The 20,511-nt window shown below is 27.2% G+C and overlaps 1 protein-coding gene across 1 annotated transcript in view; it reads left to right on the top strand.

Annotated features, from left to right (window-relative positions):
* Cda5 (Chitin deacetylase-like 5) overlaps positions 1 to 20,511 on the top strand; it is a 398,887-nt gene that overhangs the window by 354,804 nt on the left and 23,572 nt on the right. Inside the window, exons 10-14 of the mRNA XM_075368390.1 lie at positions 2,056 to 2,124; positions 13,936 to 14,025; positions 15,796 to 15,882; positions 19,514 to 19,620; positions 19,773 to 19,998. Coding sequence (XP_075224505.1) covers positions 2,056 to 2,124; positions 13,936 to 14,025; positions 15,796 to 15,882; positions 19,514 to 19,620; positions 19,773 to 19,998 — 579 coding nt within the window. The remainder of the gene's footprint in view (positions 1 to 2,055; positions 2,125 to 13,935; positions 14,026 to 15,795; positions 15,883 to 19,513; positions 19,621 to 19,772; positions 19,999 to 20,511) is intronic.

Here is a 20,511-nt window from a genome sequence, read left to right as displayed (position 1 = left end):
ATCATGACTAATTAATATTTATTTCTCGCCATACATTAATATGAGAATAGTAGAGTTTGCACTCTTGCAAACTAATGTTTCGCTTTCATGACCCTTTCAGATGCTAGATTTGGTAGATCTATGATAACAGTTCCACACAATTACACTTTATTATTTTATTGACTTCATCAATCAAGAGGAAGTAAGCATTTAAAGAATGAAACAATCTTAAAAATCATTCACTAATTCATGAGATTATTCCAGATAAATAAAAGAAATTTCTTTCTCTCTCTCTCTATCTCTCTCTTATATATATATATATATAAAAGTACTTATATACTGTGCATATATATATATAAACACATTTTTTTGAAAATTCAAATAATTCACTATGTTAATATAATTTAATATTATACGAAATATAAACCAACAAAACCCAGTAATTAAATAATTTATATTTACCATATTAATTCCAATAATCAATTTTTGCAGGATCCCGCATCTTTAGGTGGTATTGAATTCTATAATATTAAAATATATTTAAAATTTGCCAAAAAGTTCTTTTTAAAAACGTTTAAATTTATTATGAACATACAGCAAATTTTGCTGTTCACACTGGAAGGATGTGAAATTTGTCAAATTGACAAATTGATAAAATTTATAAAATTATAAATATGCTTTAATGTAATTAAAGAATTCAATGCCAACTGAAAATGCAGCATCCTGAAAAAATCAATTATTAGAATTAATATGGCAAGTATGAGTTATCTAATTACTGTGTTTTGGTGGTTTATATTTTGTGTAATATTAAACATAACCACCATATAGAGGATAGCAGTACAAATATCCAATTTTGCACATAGCTTTGTATGTTTGTGTTGACTGAATACAAATGGATTTAAATTGTTATTTAGTAAACAGCTATAAATACTTCAGGATCAAATATTAATTAAATGTTTTAGATACATTTAATGAGTGTGTTTGTTAGAACTCTAACTGTGTACTGGAGTGTTAGTGTCTTCACCTTTCATCTGGAAAATTCTGGATTCAAAATCCCATAAAGCTTTTTTACAAATATATCATATCACATCCCGTACACAAGCCTTGAGCTTATGTGATGGATTAATCAATAATTTAGCTAAAAATTCTGTAATATTACTTCATTTAAATAATCTCTAGAGATTTTATTTAGTTGCATTTAAAAAACTAACATTTTCTTTTCTTCCTGTTACTTCACAAGTTAATATTTTAAAACAATAATATTTGTTGTACCTGACATTATTTATAAAAAGAAAATGACATCCTAGTACTTTATCGTTTTTAGCTAGTACATAATAAAAAATGATTTTGTGTTATTTTGAAATTTCTTAGAAACTGATGAGATTTAGATTATTATACAGTATAACATGCGACATATATAACTTTTAAATTCATGTAATACACAGCTTTTCCAAAAAGTTGCCAAATTTTTTTTTTTTACTGTAGTCATAAGAATATGTTTTAGATAGAACTAACAATAGTACTATAAGGAAAATTATTCAAGGAATTTATTAATTGAATTCTGAGAAAACAACATTTAAATAAACCATCTACCACTTAATCTTATTGCTGGTCATAGTAGAATAATATGCTAACAAATAGCTATGATCATAAAACATATAAACTTAAAATATATTTAATAATGTACTTACTTACATTGTTATATTTGAGAAGAAAGATGGATGATAACAATCTACTAATGAAACAGTTATATGATATGTTCAAGCATTTTCTGCTTTTTATAGTATGGCTTTATTTCATTTTTGTTATTTTATTTTTAATTAAGTATGTAATTATGAAGGCAAAACTGCCTTCATAAAAGTTAAAAGTTAAGTTTAAAAGTTATTTCACAAAATTCTGGTTCTCATATGAAACTGATTTAATGTTAATTAAAGCAGTATTAGTGATTTATTTCATTTAGTTAAAAATAAAATTGAAATAAAATAGAAATATCAGCAGTACATACTTTGTTTCATTCAAGTATTATCCAGATAGAAACATAAAGAACGTACTGAACATTATTGTTTTTCAACACAGAGTGAGGCCAGCAGTACCTACAACAGAAACCCCTTCAACAACTCCTGCCAGTAGCCCTGGTTTACCCAGGTAGGCCAAAATAAATTCTTCTTCAAACCTAATCATGCTTGCAATACTACCACCATACACACATAGCCTCACTTCAGTGTTATAACTTCAACATCTGCTTTTACATCAATTACCACTATGTGTTAAATTTAAATTAAGCATATTTATCATTACATTCTTCTGTCATTGCATGCTGTGTGTCCTGTCATTTTGCAGAAATGTTCATTGGGATGTTTATCATGCATACTAACGCATACTTGCGGTTTTTTGTTGCACTTTGTGTCAGCCAACATCCTTAAACCATTAATTTTATTTTTTTTTGTTTATATTTACATATGTACACACAAACATAAAACTCACACATATATATGCATATATAATGCTAATGTTTTTGTACGTGTGTAAATGTGTCAGTGTGTAAAATATGCAACATTTTTTTAAATAATTTCATTTTTTCATATCTAAATATGACAAAAATTGTATTAGAATTCATATAATTTTAAGTGCAGTGACTACATTACACAATTTACCATGAATATATTATTATTTAAACTGATTGACAAGAGAACAATTTTTTTTATATAACTAGTAATTTTTTTAAACAATAATTTTTTAACTCAACATATTTGGATTTAGTAACTTTAAAATTGTTATAATGATTATCTAGCAACAGTACCAGTGAGAAGGATCATTTTTATTACATCCAGAATTCTGGACATTTTGTTTGGTACTTGTAATCGAAATAATATAAATTGTTTTACATCTAATATGTGTAAGGTAAGTTTACATTAAAGATAACATTAAATAAGTTACAATATTATTAATTTCAATTTCTAAAGCATTTTAAAAATGAGTGAGTAGACATTAATAAAAATTGGTCTTTATCTTCAATAAAATAAATGTTAGTACTTTTTCTGATATTGCTGCGTGAATGAAGATAGAAAAGGAAAATATTTTTTTTAAATTTTGGATAATTGTAAATCCAGTTTCATTATTTTTTAAGTTAAAAAGATTATTTATTAGATAACATGTACAGTATGCACTACAATTTATGAGCTTGAAGTGATGATGGTTTCAACTAATTATAAAAACATAGATTCCACATTTGATAACTCCTGCTACCAAACAAAATCAACTTTTGGAAATTATTGCAATAATTTTTAAATAAGAATTATTTATTCTATATACTATGATATATATTTGTACATACTACAAAATGTATGTACAAATAAATTATAACATATTATTTTATTATTTATTAAAGATTTTGACATTTTTTTATATATAAAGAATATAAAATATTTACAAACAATTAATAATTTATTTCAGTTTTAAATTATTATAAATATTAATCTAAATTAAGCTGTTATTACTACTTACACTATTAATTAATAAATTATAGAAAAATGAATTAGCCTGATATTTTTTCAGTTAGAACAACACACTCTCCATTCTCATCAACACTGTCACTATCACAGATGCTATTTAAAGATTATATGTAAAATTCTGTTACAGAGTTTAAAATTTGTTCATGTCTCAAATATTCAACTTTGAGTTCTTTAAGCTTTTTTAATAAAATTTCCATATTTGTCACTCATCTCATTTTATCTTCAGACAATTTCTGCACATCTGAAATTTAAAATTTTGTTCTGTGAGTCACAACTTGCCGTTTCACCCGCTTTCCAACTTGATCATACATACTTATACATTGTTTGATTAGTACTGTTTAGTAAAAGTTAATGCACAATATTATAATATGCTTAGTTATATCAATAAGACAACTAGGTATAAATTAAAAACCTCCACTAAATGTTATCTTTCAGTAAATGCTATAAAAACCAAAACAAAACCTTGAAGACTCTGAAATGCAGTACAAACAAAGGATAAATAAAACTAATTATAAAAGATGTATAATTTGTAAGACATTATAAAAAACTGACATTAAGTAATTTTAAGAACCAATATATTTTTTAACAAAAAGGAAATGGAATAAGTAACAATAATTATTACTTTATAATCCATTTAATTATAAATAATATAATAACATAAGATGTTGGTATAACATATTTGAGAGTACTAGCTTAATACTAATAAATAGGCTAATTTTCCAAGCTCATAAACTGTTGGAGTACACTTTAAGTAAGCTATTTAGATACAATAATTCATACCTTGGAAAGTATATTTACTGAGGCAATTCATTTCTAGAATATTTTACGCAGTGTATTCACACGCAAATTAAACAAAAAAAATTTACTTTTTACATTTTTGTCACATTTTTTATCCAAATATGGTAACTTGTGATGCAAGTATGACATCATCAATGACTACACATTCTAATGAATAAATTAGAATGAACAAAGTCATTAAAGATTGTTTTCATTATTATTATACAAACTCATTTAAAAAAATAATAATAATGTGTTTTCAATCAATGATGCCTTTATTTCTAAGTTTTAAAATTCTTTTTATAATTATTATTTTACTACTTCAAAAGTAGTTACAAGTAAACCAGTCATTTCTGTAGAACTGCTACGAATTGAGAAAATATACTGATAATACTGGTATTGAAAACCAATTAAAGGTACCTACAACTTTACAAGGAATTGGATCTCGTTTCAGCATCATCACATTTCATTTCATTATCAACAGATAATCTGTACTGAAGTTAAGAATTGATGAAAGTGAAAATTTCTGTAAATTGATCAGCAGCTTTTATTTACTACAGAAATGAACTTAGATTTTCTAGCTGTAATTTCATTGTAATTTATATTTTACACACACTTTAATTTTTAATTTTTTTATCATCATTAATGTGATTACACTACTACAGTAAAATTTATTGATGTAAAAAAAAACAAAATATCATGAATGTAATTTTTTTTATGAAACATGATGAAAATTATAAAATATTAATTTCTACATAATCTCAGTGCTAGAGTTTAATCAAATAAAATAAAAAGTTTAAATGTTTTTATATTCATGGAAAAATTACATTTTAAAGTAGGCTATTGCTGTTCTTCTTCAGTATTACTAACTTCTGTAGCATATCTTAACTATAACTGAGTTGCAAACTTATATTATATATTTCAGAAATATATGAATATTTTTCAACACATATTTTTGCAACATTTAAAGAACATTTGCAACATTTAAAGAAACTGCACTTAAAATTAATTTTACTAATAAATTGTATATGCAAAGAATATTCTTTTAATATAAACTGAATTCTTAATACAAAATTTATTCTATTATTTATGTTTAAATTAGTACACTTATAAACATTGTTAATATTTTTTTATTCATCATTTTCATTCAACATTTCAGTTCATTCATAATTATTTCACTCCATTTCTATGAAATACATAACTTAGAAACGTGCTTTAAAAGATTATTCTCTTATATGTAGTGACATTTAAATTATATATATATATATATATTGATATTTGTTCCGTAGTTATAAATACAGAATGTCTCAGAATGTTTCTCCTGAGACTTTCATAACCTATTCTACTCATGAAAATAATGGAAAAATTCATATAAACAAATGTCTCAAAATTTTTCGTTAGTGAGTTACGACTAGCGAAAGATTTCACTCGGATTCAGCTACCTGGTGAAATGAGGTCATACTGAAATTTTTAGTACGTTAATTAAGGGAGAGAATTAGTGATTTCTTGTGGTGTTTGACCTGAAAAATCAGGTAAAGTAGGTCCAAAACCGAATCTGCTGTAGTTTTTGAAAATCTTGGGTAAAAATAAATAAATTAGAGTAAAAACCCTAATTTTTGTTTTTTTTTATTTGACGTAATAATTTTGTTTAATAAACACATAAAACCTTTAACCAAAACTTGTAGAGAATTTAATCCTGAACAAAATAGTGTTAAGATAAGTTGAATAAAATAAAGATACACCAAAAAAAATTTGAATTTTATTTAGAAAAAGTACATAACTATATTAGTTAATAAAATACTTATTAAATGTAAACAAAAATTTGATGATGTGAAAAATGTATAAAAATAAGATTTACCTGATCTAATACCTTTAGATTTTTGCGTCTGAGGATGAATGAAAAATATTGTATACAATACAAAAATAGATTCTCGTGAGGAATTAATTATCTGCATTATGCTGCGGCTGAGCAACTTAAGGACAGCACTGAAGAACTAAAAAGTGCAACGAAAGCAGGCCAAGAAATGTGTTAAGGACAGTACTGAAGAACTAAAAAGTGCAACAAAAGCAGGCCAAGAAATGTGTTGAAAATCGCAGGCTCATTTTTTAACAATTATTATAAACTGGAACGTATAATGCACTTTGGTCTAGTGTACCGTTTGTAAATAAAATTCAAGTTTTTGTAACTTTTATTGTTTTATTCAACTTATCTTACACCATTTCATTAAAAATTAAATTCTCTACAAGTTTTATATGTAAAGGTTTTATATGTTTACTAACCATTTAACAAAGTTATTGTACCTCAGATATAAAAATCAAGGTTTTTATTTCTTTTAACCCAAGATTCCTCAAAAACTACTGCATATATGGTTCCGGAATTATTTTATTTGATTTTTCATATCAATCACCATACAAAATCACTAATTCTGTCCCTTAATAAACATCCTAAAAAAATTCAATATGACCTCATTTTACAGGGGTTTTAGCTGAAATCCTAGCGAAATCTTTCACTAGCCATATCTCGCAAACGAAGAATTTTAGGACATATGTTTGCATGTACTTTTTCCATTACTTTCATGAGTGGAATAGGTAGTCCCGGGAGAACCTTGTGATGCACTCGGCATATACTATTCATACTATTATTTATTTTGATGTTAAATTATTTTCACAAATAAGAATAGTTATTACTTATTTAAGGATCTTTCATTTTAAAACTAAACTTTGGTGTGCAACATAAAAAATACTTATTTTACTGACCTTCATGATAGCACAAGATAAAAGTGTAAATAGCACATATAGATATATATATATCTTATATACTGAATTAAGTTAAATAATCAATTTAGCTTATATGATAATAAAATTTTAATGCTTTTTAATTAATCATTTTTATTAAATTTATAAAAAGACAGAATAGACTGTATTTTTTCATAAATAAGTCTGTACTTTTTGTTTTATTAAAACAGTTACTGTACCAAAATGAAATTGCTTATTTATAAAGGACAATAGCATCCTAGATGGTTCAAAATCTACTCAAATAAACAATCTTTTTTTCTCATCTAAATGACAACATAAGTACAATTGTAAACATACACAAGCACAATGAATCACATGTTTCTTATTTTTAGATAAAAATTATGAGGCATTCATATAAACATTTTTATGATATTCTATTATTATACTACTACCTGTTTTTAGTTGCTATTTGCTGAAAAAAATAAACCAAGAATATTTTCTACAGACTAAATTTTTAATTAGATAAGCAAATCAAGTAAAATTAAATTAAATGAGAGATCCTTATCAGAATAAATGATGCAAATTTTCTGTTTTTTTTTTTTTGTTATAATCCCTTTAAGTATCTAGTTTTTTATGTATAAAACGTGTACATACAACAAAATAAAATTAAATATTTAAATTGTTTACATTTAGTACTTGTTCTAGATAACTGATGACGAAGAACCCGGTAACGACTGACAGACATGATGACAGAGACATCCATCATCATCATATTTAATTTATACTTTAAGCATTTATAACCATAAACTGAACTAACACTTATATACCGCATGATGAGCATGTCATCTTAACTACTAAACGTTGAATTGCATGGTGTCAAAAGAAACATAATATAATTTTTATGATGCATGATAAAATTTATGAATTAACATTATGTAACATAGAAAAGTTTTTTAACAGAATAAAATTATTTTCTTTTAATTTGACTCACTTATTTGTTCCTTTCATTTTTGCAAATAGATATATATGTAGGTTTTGGTAGACTATGTGGACAATTCTCACAACAAAGATTCCTGAGAACAATAGGTGACAGTGACTAATAAAAATAGTATATGTTTAGCTAGAACTGACATAAATACAACTGTCCTAGCTAATACATACCTAATTTTGTCTAAAGGATTACATTTCCCCAAAACATATGTACTAATTTTATAAATTTTTATGTTTTTTTTAGTTTTTTGAATACTGCACTACTATATTTAAATTATAATGAAAATATTATTACACCAAATTAATTGATGTAGTTAAAAAAAATAAACAGAAAAAAGATACACCAATTTTTAGACCATTTTAAATATTACAATATTACTAGCAAATAATTTCAAAAATATACATAATGAACATCAGATAATTTAAAAATTTAAAACTCCCTCTCAAATGTTAAAGAAATAATAAAAATAAATGAAGTATGACATAAAATCCAAAAACAGTTATGCCAACCTTAAAAATGTATTATTCTTAAATTATATATGTTTGTTTATGAATGTATTTATATATTTGCCACTAATAATAATAAAGTTGTTTTCTAATAAAAACATTTCATTTAACAGTATGATGAAACATGGTAATACTTTAAAATTAATAAAAATTGTAAATGTTTTATTTAGAAATCAATGAAACTTGTCCTTTTGGAAGAACCACAAGTACCTTACAAATCTATTACAAACTCTTCAGTGGTATCACAAGTAAAATAAAATTGCTCATTTAATTTCTGTAATATTTAAAAATATGTTTCAATATTTGTAATTTTTATATGTTAAAAATGTCCATATTATTTATATTATATGTCATTTGTTTTTATAACATTGGATAATCTTCAGTTTTTATTTTTATAATCATTGTAATGCTCATTGAACATTGTATTATCTTAAAACATTTACAGTAGAATAGAAAACAAAAAAAAAAAGATGAAATGCGACTGACTAGTGAAGGATTAAAAAGTCAGAGTATAGTATAAAGATTAAGATTTTACAATGTAACAGAACTCCCAATTGAAAATCAACATAAATTAACAAATTTAAAAAATAGTATTGAAATTTTAAAAGAAAAATATTATTTTGTAAAGTTATTATAGTACTGGATATACAAAGAAATAAAAATTTGTTTTGAATGTTTAAGTACTAAGTTAGTAAGGTTGGCTTACCTGATTTAAATGTTGAATTATAATACCTTATATTTGATTCTTGTTTTTTCTATACTATATGAAGAAGTTTTAAATTATTTGTCTTAAATTACGTATAATTTTAGTAATAATTTGCTGATGATGGGGTAATACTTTGAAAGTTCTCACATACTGGTTCCATTATTTTTTGAATTTTTTAAGTAGTTGTGTTAATAATATTTTTATTACTTATTTTTCATTGTTTCATATAATCAATTAAGAAAAACAAATGTTTTGTTATATAATATTATTAGTTGAAGCTGTTTTATTTGTTTATCAGTATTTATGTAATTTTTTTAAAAGTAATATTATTATTTTCTGTAGAAAAAAATGACAGACATAATTTTTTTCTATAAATTATTGTACAAAATAGAGATATAAAATATTTGGATTATGACCAGGATTGTGACAGAAGACATGGTTTGTTTTGTGGCTATGAACCATCAGACAAAGCAATTGTTTCAGTATCATGTCCATCAAAGTTTTATTTCATTTGTGATAAGGAAAGCAGGCAGACAGATTTTTTATTGGTTTAAGGTGATTTATGTTATGTCTTTTTTTCTTTCTGGGTAAAATATATGAGAACATCTAACATCGTATGACATCTCTGATTAGATAGTGGTTGAATAGTCATAATGTGGTGGTGCTGTTTGAAATTTATTTCTGGTGCACCAAATGAAAAACACTCCCCAGAATAGGAAGTGAAATGTATAATCTAGATGCCCTTTACATCTGTTTACATGCTTACATAGATTATAGCTAGTAAAAACCAATATTTTGGAAACTATTTCTCATATAATTGGTTATTTTTCGTTACTCAAATTAATAACTACAGCTTTACTTTAGTTGCTGTCTGATACTCTTACTTGAGTTAGAAATAAGTTTTGAAAACTGAACATTTCAAGACAACAAAAAATTAAAATATTGGTTTGAAAAGAGTAAACATTTTCAGGTGATAAGTTTTCAGATTGAGTAAACTGTAGCCTTTACCGAGTAGGTTTAGGTTCCATAACATCATTATAAAATAAAAAACTGGTCAATTCAAGTATACTGATGATATCGCATTTATTTCTTACTGTATAAAAGAAACAAGCTATTTGAGTTTGTATGAAGAAGATATAAATCCAAGATTACTTAAATCCCAAAAAACTTATCAAATTTTATGTTCTCAATTCATAAAAAAAATTACACTTTAGTTGGTTTTGCTTCTGTGCTTCTTTCTGCTAGACCTACTCTTTAATAAAATTGTATTGTTTAAAAAATTAACTATTATTAGTTAAAAAATTAACTTATTTCGTAAAACAATATAATTTATTTTTGATAAATTTAAGCCCACGTTAAGGTCTAATGATTAACTCAAATCAGTTGTTTAACAGTAATTTTCTAAGTTGAAGGTTCTTAGGTTCAAATCCTCGTAAATGTTATTTGCTTTTATATGGATTGAATACTAAACTGTGGATACCGGTTACTTTGTTGGTTGAAGTTCAAATAATTACAAGTTTTGGGAATGGTTGGCCTAAATCTGTACAAGACTACACCGCATTTACACATCATGCATATCCTCCTCTCATTGGGCTGTGGGAGTGGGGGTTGCTTATTGTTTACTAGTTGAACAGACTGCAACATATACATTAAGAAAAAAAAATTATATATTTGTAACTCACTAAACTGTTATCAATAATAGAAATTTTTATTTGCAAACTTAATTGACTTGCAAAACAATAAAAATGTATTCAAGTCATGTTCTGGAATTTTTCCAAAGTAGTACAATGTTTTATCTCATTTGTAAGGTACTAATAAATGGTATTTGTTTACTGATGAATAAATTACATAAGTTTCATCTTATTAATTAATTATCAGTAGTATTAAGGTATGGTAATAAATAATGGTATTTGCTAATATAACCAAAAGTAATGTATGAAATAAAAATGCTACATAATTCTGTGCATGTGCTGTAAATTTTAAAAAGGATTTGCATGAATTTCAGTGTTTCATATAATATTTGGTTTATGTGGTATGGAACAACCTTTTGTTACTGCTATAATCCTAGTAAGATTAATATTTGTAACTTATTTAAAAAAAAAATAATAATAAATAGGTACAATAATTACTTCTAAAAATGTAATATAACTTGAACAAAGAAATGATCAAGCAAAATGTTTTATACAGTAAATTATACAGTCACAATAGTAAGTTTTGGCTTTCCTTTGTTCCCATGTTTATGTTGAATAATTAGTGTATTTTATTTTGTCAGTTATATTTGGGCATTTATGAAATATAAGCAATTTATGTGAAAAAAAATTGTTACACTATTATAATTAAAATAACAATCATCTAATCATATACTGATATTTTTGTTTAATTATTTTTATCAGAATCTAATTTTTGCATGAGAAGACTGTAAGGAGGAGGGAGCGAGACAGTTTTGAAGTAAAAACAAAACTAAAGATTTTTATATCAAAATTAAATCAACGTATAATCTATATGTTTGTCTTTCATTCAGTCATTATTGAGAGCACTGCATTTTTCTTGTTGTTTCACTAGCTTGTTTATATAATGCTTAAAAAGTTCCTGTCTGAGATTTCATCCACCCAAAGATATTTTTCAATTCAACTTCAATTTTAAATTTCTGCGATTCAAACCATAGTATAAGACACATACAGCAGTCACTTGTGTGAGGTTGGAACTTTAGGGAGGATTATTAGTATTTCCTCACAAAACCATTTTTAATCTTGAACTGCTTAATTCATGCTACAATAATGTAAACCTCTGATCAGTATCACATATAGCATAGCTCACCTAAGTGTTTAAATAAGATCTTATCAGATTCCAGTAAATGATAGCATTAAGGTTCCTGATAGAGCATTATCATTGTTCATTGGTCCTTCACAAAACTAATAGCAGCACTATGTAACAATGGATTTGTTTTAACACTCTGTATAAGTTGATTGTATTGAAATTAAAACAAGTAATATTACTGTTATAGAATAGTGATTAGTAAACTGCTGCTAAACTAATTAGTGAGTTCATTATTATGCCAAATCACTGGCAATAGATGCAAACAATTATGCTACTTATGGATCAGCTTTTTCCTGAGAATAAATCACAGAACAAAACTGAATATTATTAAATAAAATAATTTGAATTACTATACCTGCTTACCAATAAGTACTAAATCAATATATTTTACATATTCTGCTAAAAAAATGTTATTATTTCTAAATATAATGCTTATCTCATCCATCCCTTTCACCCACGTTTAATGTAATACTAATTGTGTGATATGATTGTCAACTTCTTTTTTTTACAATAGATTCTATTTCTCCAGAATAAAATATTTTAAAGGGTTGTGTACTAAATTATTACCAAGTTTTCTTAAATATTACCAGTTAAATGTAAAATAAATCAAACAATCCAAACTTGTATTCTTTCTCACATTAAGCAGTTTTTATTTTTTATTTTAGTATAGTAGTGATTAAATAAAAAAAAAGATGAAAAAAACACTATACTTATCCCAGTAACCAAACCCAAGACGTATGATTTAGAACCTCAATTCACTGAACATCATTTGGTGTATTGGCATACTTCAATAAAAGTATGTTAAATGTTTAAATCATCTGAAAGGGATTTTTACAATACTTTAAAATAAATGCAGTTGAAATAAGTGAAATTTTTCATTAAAATTTTACTTTTTAACTATATCACAATATAAAAATGTTAACATTTTCATTTTTTGTGTTATTATTTCAGTCATGGCTATATCATTTTTCAAGTGACTTGTATTTCAGTTAGGTCACCAAAACCAATATTACTATGGCACTTAACCACACAATTTAGTCATCAGTAATTAGAAAAATAATAGGGAATACAACTTTGAAGAGTAGGGTGTGTAAGTTTTAAAATAAGTAATGTTTTCTTTAAAAACATTTATTGCTTATTTATATATCAAGGCATTTTCATAATTGATCAGATGAAAATTAATCTTTTTATGCTGAAATATTAATCTATCCACTTTATTGACTTTATAATTGATTTAAGACATGTATTTTAGTTCAAATGTATAATGACATCTTAATACTCCTAACTACCTATGCTTATTATCATGTAGACTTCTTGTTTCACTGGTCCTGGGTTCATTTCCCTATTATAATAATTATATTTTTCCATCATCAACCTTATCCAAAAAAATGTTAGTGTAACAGTTATCAGGTTCTAACCTTTTTTGTGTAATAAATAAATAATTAAAATTAACATTTACATGAACTGTAATTATGTTCTACTATATTCCATACTTTCTTCATAGATGTTTAAGTTCTGCATAGTTGTACTGAATAATTTACATCATCTCCAATCAGATTTCTGATTATTTCCTAGAATGTATAGTTATTTTCGTTGTTAACCTTTTCAATGTTTACATCTGTCTTAAACCAAAAGCATTTCTTTTTTTTTAAGAGAAAATGCAACATTATATATTTATATACAAAATATATTTGGCAGATACAAAAGTTTGAATAATTTCATAATTAATTAAGTCATATATACAGTAATTCCAAGATCTGAACGATAGTAGTAAACAAAACATGATCCAACATTTTTAAAATGTTACTAACAGGTACCACAAACATATCTTATATGCACAATGTTTCTTATAAGCTATAATATACATTTCAATTAATCCAATTCTCATGTAGCATTTTTCTGGATTTTTAGAGGCAGTGGTAGAACAAGAGGAAGTGCTACTTACACAATTTCACCAAATGATGCTGAACCTCCAAATCGTGGAACTCCAGCCACTGTTGGGTAAATTGATATCATGCTCTGATAACTTGTATACTAATTATATGATAATTTCATCAGTTAGAAATTTCACTTTTTTATTGCTGATTACTTAATGAAAAAGTAAACTAGAATATTTAGATATCATTTTTTGTTTTACCCTATGATACCTTTCATTTTGTTAAAACTACTATTCTTAAAAAAGGGTAGAAATGCAAAGTATTGTAATATTATAATCACAACTAAAGAACAAACATTTATAAATGTTTTGAACATAAGAATTCATCATCTTCTCAAAAAATTCTTAGGAAACATAATGAAATTTATACTTTTTTAAATATTTTTTATTGGAGAGAAAAATTGTTTTTAATAAGTATATTTTTGACTTTGAAAAATACAAAAAATTATTCATCTAGTTTTCAGCTTAGGAAATTATAGTTACATAAATGCTTTTTGATATGTTTAAAAGGTTAAATGTCATTCTGTGTACCTAAAGAAATTTTTCAGTTTTGGAATCGTCATTAAAAGTTATGATGTAATATAACTATTAAGTTATCTTCTTTATTTATTAAGTTACTTTATTTATTACGTTATCTTCTTAACTTAATAATAAGTTTTATTATTAATATTGCATGTTGTAATAATCAAAAGTACTTTCAATGGGCTTTGCATCATCATACAAGGCTCAGTGAAAAAGGTAGCAGAAGACCACTTGACTCCTAATTTCTTTATAAAGCCCAACCTATTGGCTTGTTTTTATAACTACTTTGCAAGCACACTCAGGATAGTTTTTGAATTATAAGATATTATTATTATTTAAAATATTGCGAGTCCAATAATTTATTTTTATTCTGTTATTAACATTTTGCTTTCACCTTGATTGATACAGAAAAGACTGAATGATATTTCATAATTGTATAATAAAATAACTCAAGGAAATTTGGTAATTGTTATTGGTAATTAAATTTATGTTACATTACCTGTTGCAGTACAATCAGTTTCAAGTAAAATTTCTTCATGAATAGTGGAATGGAAAGTTGCTTAGGCTGAGTCTTTATTACTGAATTAGTTTTTTGTTGTAATTCAGTGACAGAAAGAGTTATCGTTTAACTTTTACATAGTTTTTTTTGCATGTCAGTATCTTTAAGTGGTCGCAAAATAACTCAATATTAAAGATTTAAAATACACTGATCAACATTAAACTGCTTCTAGAAAAACTGAGAGAGAAACATTTCCATCATGTGACTTACACATCTGCTTCACATTATATCATGGATTTTAGTATGTTTAAACACAGTATTAGAATGAACCACTGAAGTTGAATTTTATTCAAATTAAATATTTTTAATTTGAGAAGTGAAAACAGCTAACAAACAACTGACTGTCTAGATCATCTGAAATAATCATTATAATCAATGAATTTTTGTTTATAAGTAGTTAAGCTTATTAGTTGGAAAAATAACATTTATTGGTGAAGAAATATTAAAAGATTTCCTGAAAGATTAATTTCTTTGAAATATAAAATGGTCTCCTAGATCACTTGTTCTGTCAATTGCAGAATTCTTTAATGTAGGACTATATAAATGCAAAGGTTGCACAAACCATCTCACTACCTTGGTTTTACTCGGACACTATTACCTAGGAAATTCTTGCTGTTTTATTAAAAATTTTATATTTCTTATTACTTCCAAGACATGATTTTTCACAAAGTAAAACATGTAAATAATAAGTTAAATATTATTATGAGTTAGCTTTTTTAGTTTGTTTTTTTTTAATTTTATTTATTACTTCTAGGCGAGCAAGACCAACACTTAAACCATCAACTGCCATTGTTTCCAAAGCATCTGAATACATTGATATTTTTAGATATCCTCCAAGAAGGTAATAAAATTTATTTTCAAATTCATAAATTTTATTAATTACTATAATAATTACTTAATTGTTTTTTTTTTTTTTTTTTTTTGTCTTCAGTCATTTGACTGGTTTGATGCAGCTCTCCAAGATTCCCTATCTAGTGCTAGTCGTTTCATTTCAGTATACCCTCTACATCCTACATCCCCAACAATTTGTTTTACATACTCCAAACGTGGCCTGCCTACACAATTTTTCCCTTCTACCTGTCCTTCCAATATTAAAGCGACTATTCCAGGATGCCTTAGTATGTGGCCTATAAGTCTGTCTCTTCTTTTAACTATATTTTTCCAAATGCTTCTTTCTTCATCTATTTGCCGCAATACCTCTTCATTTGTCACTTTATCCACCCATCTGATTTTTAACATTCTCCTATAGCACCACATTTCAAAAGCTTCTAATCTTTTCTTCTCAGATACTCCGATTGTCCAAGTTTCACTTCCATATAAAGCGACACTCCAAACATACACTTTCAAAAATCTTTTCCTGACATTTAAATTAATTTTTGGTGTAAACAAATTATATTTCTTACTGAAGGCTCGTTTAGCTTGTGCTATTCGGCATTTTATATCGCTCCTGCTTCGTCCATCTTTAGTAATTTTACTTCCCAAATAACAAAATTCTTCTACCTCCATAATCTTTTCTCCTCCTATTTTCACATTCAGTGGTCCATCTTTGTTATTTCTACTACATTTCATTACTTTTGTTTTGTTCTTGTTTATTTTCATGCGATAGTTCTTGCGTAGGACTTCATCATGCCGTTCATTGTTTCTTCTAAATCCTTTTTACTCTCGGCTAGAATTACTATATCATCAGCAAATCGTAGCATCTTTATCTTTTCACCTTGTACTGTTACTCCGAATCTAAATTGTTCTTTAACATCATTAACTGCTAGTTCCATGTAAAGATTAAAAAGTAACGGAGATAGGGAACATCCTTGTCGGACTCCCTTTCTTATTAGGGCTTCTTTCTTATGTTCTTCAATTGTTATTGTTGCTGTTTGGTTCCTGTACATGTTAGCAATTGTTCTTCTATCTCTGTATTTGAACCCTAATTTTTTTAAAATGCTGAACATTTTATTCCAGTCTACGTTATCGAATGCCTTTTCTAGGTCTATAAACGCCAAGTATGTTTATTTGTTTTTCTTTAATCTTCCTTCTACTATTAATCTGAGGCCTAAAATTGCTTCCCTTGTCCCTATACTTTTCCTGAAACCAAATTGGTCTTCTCCTAACACTTCTTCCACTCTACTCTCAATTCTTCTGTATAAAATTCTAGTTAAGATTTTTGATGCATGACTAGTTAAACTAATTGTTCTGTATTCTTCACATTTATCTGCCCCTGCTTTCTTTGGTATCATAACTATAACACTTTTTTTGAAGTCTGATGGAAATTCCCCATTTTCATAAATATTACACACCAGTTTGTATAATCTATCAATCGCTTCCTCACCTGCACTGCGCAGTAATTCTACAGGTATTCCGTCTATTCCAGAAGCCTTTCTGCCATTTAAATCTTTTAATGCTCTCTTAAATTCAGATCTCAGTATTGTTTCTCCCATTTCATCCTCCTCAACTTCCTCTTCTTCCTCTATAACACCATTTTCTAATTCATTTCCTCCGTATAACTCTTCAATATATTCCACCCATCTATCGACTTTACCTTTCGTATTATATATTGGTGTACCATCTTTGTTTAACACATTATTAGATTTTAATTTATGTACCCCAAAATTTTCCTTAACTTTCCTGTATGCTCCGTCTATTTTACCAATGTTCATTTCTCTTTCCACTTCTGAACACTTTTCTTTAATCCACTCTTCTTTCACCAGTTTGCACTTCCTGTTTATAGCATTTCTTAATTTCCGATAGTTCCTTTTACTTTCTTCATCACTAGCATTCTTATATTTTCTACGTTCATCCATCAGCTGCAATATATCGTCTGAAACCCAAGGTTTCCTACCGGTTTTCTTTATTCCGCCTAAGTTTGCTTCTGCTGATTTAAGAATTTCCTTTTTAACATTCTCCCATTCTTCTTCTACATTTTCTACCTTATCTTTTTTACTCAGACCTCTTGCGATGTCCTCCTCAAAAATCTTCTTTACCTCCTCTTCCTCAAGCTTCTCTAAATTCCACCGATTCATCTGACACTTTTTCTTCAGGTTTTTAAACCCCAATCTACATTTCATTATCACCAAATTATGGTCGCTATCAATGTCTGCTCCAGGGTAAGTTTTGCAGTCAACGAGTTGATTTCTAAATCTTTGCTTAACCATGATATAATCTATCTGATACCTTCCAGTATCGCCTGGCTTTTTCCAAGTGTATATTCTTCTATTATGATTTTTAAATTGGGTGTTGGCAATTACTAAATTATACTTCGTGCAAAATTCTATAAGTCGGTCCCCTCTTTCATTCCTTTTGCCCAGCCCGTATTCACCCACTATATTTCCTTCCTTGCCTTTTCCAATGCATGCATTCCAATCTCCAACTATTATTAAATTTTCATCTCCTTTTACGTGTTTAATTGCTTCATCAATCTCTTCGTATACACACTCTACCTCATCATCATCATGGGCGCTTGTAGGCATATAGACGTTAACAATCGTTGTCGGTTTAGGTTTTTTTTATTTTATCCTTATTACAATGATTCTATCGCTATGCGTTTTGAAATACTCCACTCTCCTCCCTATCTTCTTGTTCATCACGAAACCTACTCCTGCCTGCCCATTATTTGACGCTGAGTTAATTACTCTAAAATCACCTGACCAAAAGTCGCCTTCCTCTTCCCACCGAACCTCACTAATTCCTACTATATCCACATTTGTCCTACCCATTTCCCTTTTTAAATTTTCTAGCCTACCAACCTTTTTCAAGCTTCTAACATTCCACGCTCCGACTCGTAGAATGTTATTTTTTAATTTTCTGGTGACCCCTTCCTTAGTAGTCCCCACCCGGAGATCCGAACGGGGGACTATTTTACCTCCGGAATATTTTACCAAGGAAGGCGCCTCCATTATTGCTATGTGAAAATGCAGAGAGCCACATTTTCTTGGAAAAAAAGCAGCTGTAGTTTTCCATTGCTTTCAGCTGCGCAGTACTCAGAGGACTGAGTGATGTTGATACGGCCGTTTAAGTCGTCCTGATTCACGCCTCTAACAACTACTGAAAGAGCTGCTGCCCTCTTTCAGGAATCATTCCTTAGTCTGGCTCTCAACAGATACCTCTCCGATATGGTTGCACCTTCGGTCCTGCTACTCTGTATCCCTGAGCACTCAAGCCCCCTCACCAACGGCAAGGTCTCATGATTCATAGAGGAGGGATTAATCATTAAATTTTTATATTTTGTAAATAAGTCATAATAGAGAAAACTAAAGAAACAGTCTTATAAATTTTATGTAGGTTACCAATTTGATTAAATGTATATAAACATTATTAACCATTGTTCTTATTGTTAGTGAGTAGAGCTTTAAAAACTGCTAAATCAGCAATCTCTTCACAAATGAGACAGTTTCACACATCAAACTGCAAATATTTTGACATTTTCTCTTTCAAAATTGTTGTTATTTCCTTTTGCCTCACTTTTTATTTTTGATTTACAGGCCAGATCCAATTTATCCCACACCTCAAGTTGACAAAACAGCAGCTAAATGTCGTAAAGATGTTTGCCTTCTTCCTGATTGTTATTGTGGCGGAAAAGAGATACCAGGTAATTATACTAGATCATACACGAAAATTACTTGTTTTATTTTTATGGTGGTACAAATTTGATTCTTCCACGGACCTAAGTTTGTTATATATATATATATATATATATATATGTATATGTCTAACATAACGCTCTTATTTAACATTTTACAGGTGATTTAACTCCTGAAGAAATTCCACAAATAGTTCTACTAACATTTGACGATTCAATAAACGATCTTAATAAAGGACTGTATAGTGATCTGTTTGAAAAAGGAAGAACAAACCCTAATGGATGCCCTATTTCAGCAACTTTCTATGTTTCTCATGAATGGACAGATTACAGTCAAGTTCAGAATCTATATTCTGCTGGTCACGAAATGGCTTCTCACTCTGTCTCGTAAGTTAATTGAAAAAGCACATAAATAGTATTTGTATTAATAAAAAATAATTAATTATGTTTATAATTAATGTACTCATAATCCTGCATAGAAAACTATGGTGATAGAAAAATGCAATAACTGATGATCTATTTTGAGGGCAAGTAAACAAGATTATAATTACTGCATCGATCAGCAATGTCTAGTACAGACAGAAAAAGAAAAACTATTAATCTAAAAACAAGATAAATGTTTACCAATATGTATATATATAACCAATATGTAATATAAATTTACTAATATGTGGTAAAGAGTCATTCTTTTTTGCAGTCATTTCAGGCAAACCTTCATGGTAGCACCATCATAACCCTTAAGTGACAAAAAATAGGGTAAGCAGTTTAAATTATGTGAAGAAACATTTTTTAAAAAATTTAAAAGCCTAAAAGAGTCTAAAAGTGGTACACTTACAAAAGTATGTAGGAAATAAATAGGTTGAGTTTAATAGATTTAAATTTGATACAACATTTTCAAAG

This window comes from Lycorma delicatula, chromosome 1 (assembly GCF_047948215.1).
Source record: "Lycorma delicatula isolate Av1 chromosome 1, ASM4794821v1, whole genome shotgun sequence".
In the NCBI taxonomy this organism is placed as follows: domain Eukaryota; kingdom Metazoa; phylum Arthropoda; class Insecta; order Hemiptera; family Fulgoridae; genus Lycorma; species Lycorma delicatula.
This window is presented reverse-complemented; position numbering and strand designations above follow the sequence as displayed.